The sequence below is a fragment of the Primulina eburnea genome, chromosome 1, assembly GCF_022965805.1.
Source record: "Primulina eburnea isolate SZY01 chromosome 1, ASM2296580v1, whole genome shotgun sequence".
NCBI lineage: Eukaryota > Viridiplantae > Streptophyta > Magnoliopsida > Lamiales > Gesneriaceae > Primulina > Primulina eburnea.
Genome location: NC_133101.1, coordinates 53,970,470 through 53,976,466, shown reverse-complemented (window position 1 = coordinate 53,976,466; position 5,997 = coordinate 53,970,470). Strand labels below are relative to the sequence as shown.

The 5,997-nt window shown below is 35.1% G+C and overlaps 1 protein-coding gene across 1 annotated transcript; it reads left to right on the top strand.

The window, feature by feature from the left end:
• The first annotated feature begins 784 nt into the window (after nucleotides 1-784).
• LOC140812575 (RING-H2 finger protein ATL1-like) lies at nucleotides 785-1,957 on the top strand. The gene has a single exon (XM_073170888.1). It carries the CDS (start codon nucleotides 828-830, stop codon nucleotides 1,938-1,940), a length of 1,113 nt encoding a protein of 370 aa, XP_073026989.1. The 5' UTR covers nucleotides 785-827; the 3' UTR covers nucleotides 1,941-1,957.
• The last annotated feature ends 4,040 nt before the right edge of the window (nucleotides 1,958-5,997 follow it).

The window sequence follows — 5,997 nt, the reverse complement described above, 5'->3', positions numbered from 1 at the left end:
ATATATATATATATATATATATATATATGCATTGAACGTGCAAAGTTGAAATACAGAGGTGAGCATTTTGATCACCCACGCTGGTGCTTGTATGGGTCATTTGGCCCGCACCAAATACGACATCACATCATTTTGATACGACAATTTACTCAAACAGTTATTATTAGGCTTAAATATAAATTACCAACGAAAAGAAAATCTATCAAATACTTCTTTTCTATATTAATTTTTTTATACATGTAATTCGGGTTCAAAATAAATTTAAACCTATATATATATTGCTGGAAAAAATAAATAAATGAAGTGGCGTGATTTTTTAAAATGACAATGAAACCCGCAATCGTTATCATTTGATATATATTAAGTAAATTGTCAAGTTGCACAATAATCTGCTAACTACGCTTAGTCAAATGAACCATACTAAACAAAATATGTGTGACAAGCTGGTCAACAAAGTTTTGATATGTAGAATTAAACTCATTGTCATAGCAAACGCTGAGTTACTACATCAATTTTGACACCTATCATGACAGCACGATTATTTATTATTGGACATAATTTTTTAAAGTTTGGAGAAACGTTAGGTGTACCAAGTGTGTGTGTGTATATATATATATATATATATATATATATATATATATATAAAGTATGAAAAGAAAATAATATAATGTGTTTTTAGAGTTTCCTCTTGGAAATTTCATTATTCGAGGAAAAGGCTATTCGTTTCCATTGAATTCTAAAATGACATAAAAATTCTCCCAAGTAAGGAAATTGTGCATTAAAATTGTCCTTCAGACATGTCCACGACCAATTCTTAACGGTCAGACATGCTACAAACTTTTCACCGGTTTGACTTCCAGTTTCCAAATAAAACCAAACTCATTCTTCAAATTTCATCAGCAAAACTTCGTCATTCAAACTCAGAATTCACTGTTCTATTCTATTCAATGGAGGCTGCACCAAATCTCAGTTTCACATCTGAATCTCTAGCTCCTTGTCCACCGGCGTCTGCCAATAATAGTTTCACATTTCTTGCCATTGCAGTATTATGCATTGCAGCCACAGTTTTTTTGCTCCTCAGCTACTACGTTTTTGTCATCAAAGGCTACTTCAGATGGCAGCAAATCGACCCGTTGATGCATTTTACCTTCCGGCCGCGGGAACGGTTGGATGTTGAAGGTTCCGTGTCATTCCGATCACCGCCGTGGCAAAACCGAGGGCTCGATGAGTTTCTGATTCGAGAAATTCCAACCTTCCAGTATAGAGAGAGTGAATCAGCAGAAATCTGCAACAGTAGCAGCAGATTTTTGAAATGTGTGGTCTGTTTGAATGAGTTCCAAGAAAATGACTTGTTGAGAGTTCTTCCCAAGTGTGCTCATGCCTTCCATTCAGATTGTATTGATGTGTGGCTGCAAAAGAACTCCAACTGCCCTTTGTGCAGATCAACCATTTCGGACAGGAACGGGTGTCGGATCGAGAAAATAATCGCACCAAATTCATCACCTCAAGATTCGGAACCAGTTGGTGGCAGAAATATTGGAGGGTATGAAGACTTCGTAGCGAGGGAAGATGGAACAGGGAGTTTATCCAGTAGACAGCAAGAAACAATTAGAGGTGATTCGAACAGATTCTTGGTGCAATCTTTAAGTCATTCCTCAAGAAAGTTTCAGAAATCGAAAGTTTTGAGCATGGGAGACGAAGGGATTGATGTAAGACACGAAGATAATCAGTTTTCGGTTCAGCCCATCCGAAGATCCTTTTCAATGGATTCTGCTGTGGATCGCCATGTATATATATCAGTTCAAGAGATTTTAGTGCATAATAGGAATCTTAGACATGCTAGAACCGGTGAAGAAAGCAGCAGCAGAAGCCAAAGATCCATTTTTTCTTTTGGACATGGAAGCATATCAAGAAATGCTGTCCTTCCTGTTGAATTATAGTCATGAAATTTTTTTTTAGAATACATTACCTTGTTCATGAATTCCAGTTTTCTGGTTTTTCTTGTTACAAATTTTCCATCTCATTTGTGTGATTGAAGTAAATAAATTGTAACCAAACCGAACATAACGGAAGTTCATAGGTGAAGCAAGCAAAAGAGTGGTCTTTCTTGAATGACAAATTTTAAATTAGTTCAGTAAAATTTAAGTTTCAATATTAAAATATGACGAATTTTCTATCATTCATCACTTCATGGTAAAGAAAACAATGACAATTTTCACAGAATCACATAGGAGAAATCAATTTTTCTCTTGAGCTCTTTCCAGTTTTTAAAAAATTTAATTTCCATCTATTTTTTTTTTTTAATTCTTCTCAACATAGGAAATACAATAAATTTCAAATTTTTGTACCTATATTGTTCTACAATAAATTTGGCAGCACGAGAAGCAGTTTCATCTGGGATAAATATCATAAAAAATAATATCTTTGCAATTTTTTTTTTGTATCAAAATATCTCTACCAATTTGAAGGACGGGGTGATGACGAGCATCTTACTCAACTTCCAAATTAAGAGTAGGTCTTTTATGAACGAATCTTTCTGTCTCACAAAATACGACACGTGAGACCATCTCACACAAATTTTTGCCCCAAATCAACCATAAGAATCTAATATTTGCACATATAATATATTCTCTTTCAATGGTTAGAACTTAAAACCAAGAAAATAATCTGCAGTATCAACGGGATTCTCTAAATTCCTATATATATCATCAAATGGAAGGTTAAATTTGAAGGCTGGAGAAAATTAGTCTGCTGGCTAGGTACTACTGGTCGTCAGTTCCATCTCCACCAAAGGCTCTTTGTGCAGTGACTGTCATTCGAGTTTTGTTGCCGTAAGACACTTCCTCGAACGACAGGAGCAAATGTAGAAGCTTCTAGATGACTCTGCAATCGATCCTTGAACAGGCTCCCCCATTTTACGAAATAGTTAAGATCATCAACAGAACATTAGAACCACCTTAAGTTTGACAAATATGGGAAAAAAAATAGGAGACTGACACATTCAGTTTAAAAATTTTACTGTTTGCAACTCAAGAATGATTTCTCCATTTTCCCCTGGGAACTCCTTTGATTGTGGTGTGAATCAAAGGGTGAACCGTATTTTCGGTTGCCATGATCTTTGAAACCTAAGGAACTAAAAATGCCAGAAAATAATCACAAATTGAAATGAAGATAAACATTTCCAATAAGAGGACCAGATAATTGGAAAATGGAAATAAAGATCTCAATAAAAATATAGGTTGTTCAGCAAAAACTGATAAATCAATGAATTTAGGATCAACTGATACTCAGTTTGCCAAACTTATGCAAATGCAAGATGTCTAATAACCAAATGAAGACATTCCTGAATTTCAATTGATGATGTATTTCAACAATTAAAAGAATCATTAAAGGATAATATCAAATGAAAAGATAAACCTACGGAGTCACTGACCTTATGAAGATGTGACATTTCACCAAGACTATGTGAAGAAGTGACATACCACCATTATAATTTAGTGTTTATATTTTCTTTTGGAATCCGAAATTTGAAATCCAATTCTATTATCTATATAGTAGGGGATGTTTGTAACCTTAGGAGAATAGAGTTGAGTTTGATCCCCTCTTTCCCTCTTGTAAAACTCTCTTCTAGTAAAATTTTCATGTCTAAATAATAAAGCTCTCAGATTCTGATGTACAAAATTATAAATATTCATCTTTATTTGGTTATTAATTTTTAATATTTAAATATTCAGTTTTTAATTCTAGCCCAGGTGATAGGCTACATCACTTGTGTTAGATCATAACTTTACTAAAATATGGTTTAGATTTATTTAACTCTGAAATCAGAATAATTAATTATCGGTTAAAACAAACAGGTTCGAGTTTAACCAGGAATTTATAAAGTTCATGTTGTAGTACTCTGCATGTTTTGCCGAGAGAAGGCTTTTACGGGTGATTTTTTTGAACTTATATTTTCTGGGTTTTTATTAAAAATAATTTAATTTTTAAAATTAATTTCAAAAATACTTTAAAAAAAAACGTTTGCAAAACTACCTCAATCCGCGCTTACGAAGCGCGGACGCTGCTCACGTGGCGCAGCGTCCGTGCTTCGTAAGCGCGGACGCTGCAAACGTGGAGCAGCGTCCGTGCTTATGAAGCACGGATGGTGCTTGCGACGGAATTTAGCGACGGGCTATATATAGACCCGTCGCTAAAATTGAATCAGCGATGGTTCTAAAACACCGTCGCTAAATATGAATCGGCGACGGTTACCTTTGCGACGGATAAAACCGTCGCTACTTGTAGCGACGGATAAAACCGTCGCTAAGTTTAGAGTTCGAAATTTCTTACGTTGCACGTTAATAATATTATTAACAGCACTGCGAAAAACCATTTTTGTTGTAGTGAAGACATTGAAAAAAAAACAGACAAAAATTAATCCCGAAATAAGTTTTTTCAGGAACTTCTACTATTCAACCTGGTTTTTTCAGTGAGTCGGGGATGACTGTCTAGGCTGATATATTGAATACAAAATCTCGCGATATAACAGTAAAATCTTATGATATAATAGTAAAATCTCGTGATATAATAATTATAAATATCGTTCTAACAATATATTGGTGGTACATTTAATATTATTCATAAAAAAATAGACTATAATTTATAAGTCAGCAGGATTTTCACACTCCGTCTTTGTCGAAAATCCTGCTGCCTAAACAAACCAAAGTCAGTCATCTCTGACTCACTGAAAAAACCAGGTTGAATAGTAGAAGTTAGGGGTGGGAAAAAATACCGAAATACCGAAATATCGTGTCGAAAAAAACCGAACTTACCGAAAAATCGGGATACCGAAAATTTCGGATTTTCGTTATAGGTATCGGTACGAAATATTTTTTTTCCGTATTTCGGTATATACTGAAATACCGAAAATAATTTATTATTATTATTATTTTTTAAATTTAAGTTCGGTATACCGAAAAAATGTCTGTATAGCGAAAATTTTTTCGGTATACCGGCATTTTTTCGGTATTTTGACAAAATTTTCGGTGTCGGTACGGTACCGGTATGAACTTTTTTCATACTGAAAATTCGATATACCGCAGTATCGGTATCGGTATGGAAAAATTCTATACCGATATTTTCGGTACAGTATACGGTACCGTAGTACGGTATACCCCGTACCGTACCAACCCCTAGTAAAAGTATCTGAAAAAACTTATTTCGTGATTAATTTTTGTCTGTTTTTTTTCAATATCTTCACTACAACAAAAATGGTTTTTCGCAGTGCGCACATTGCATGCTGGCTGTAAGGTCAATGAGCGACGGTTTTGAAACCGTCGCTACACTGAGCGACGGTTTTTAAACCGTCGCAAAGGCAACCGTCGCCGATTCATATTTAGCGACGGTGTTTTAGAACCGTCGCTGATTCAATTTTAGCGACGGGTCTATATATAGTCCGTCGCTAAATTCCGTCGCAAGCACCATCCGTGCTTCGTAAGCACGGACGCTGCTCCACGTTTGCAGCGTCCGCGCTTACGAAGCGCGGACGCTGCTCAACGTGAGCAGCGTCCGCGCTTCGTAAGCGCGGATTGAGGTAGTTTTGCAAACGTTTTTTTTAAAGTATTTTTGAAATTAATTTTAAAAATTAAATTATTTTTAATAAAAACCCTATATTTTCTATATGCCTCTCTGTACAGTTCTTGATTGTTTTGTAAAAGATCCATGCATAATAAATCAAACTGCATAACCTGAGTTATAAATGATATCACTCTGGGACAACAGGTAAAAGAAGGTATGATGTGAGAAAAATTGATGCCATCTCCTCCATTACAACCATCGATCCCTGTGTACTGCAACGACAATTTCACTCATTTCAGTTTCACATAATCAACAATTATAACAAAGGTACAGGCACTAGGGATATAATAACAAAAAAAAAAGTGACTAATACTCTTAATATAGCATCAGCAAAATTTGTGTGAGACGGTCACACGGATCATATTTTGTGAGACAGAT

Coding starts and splice junctions, on each gene's coding strand:
- LOC140812575 (XM_073170888.1), top strand. CDS start 828: ATGCTACAAACTTTTCACCGGTTTGACTTCCAGTTTCCAAATAAAACC.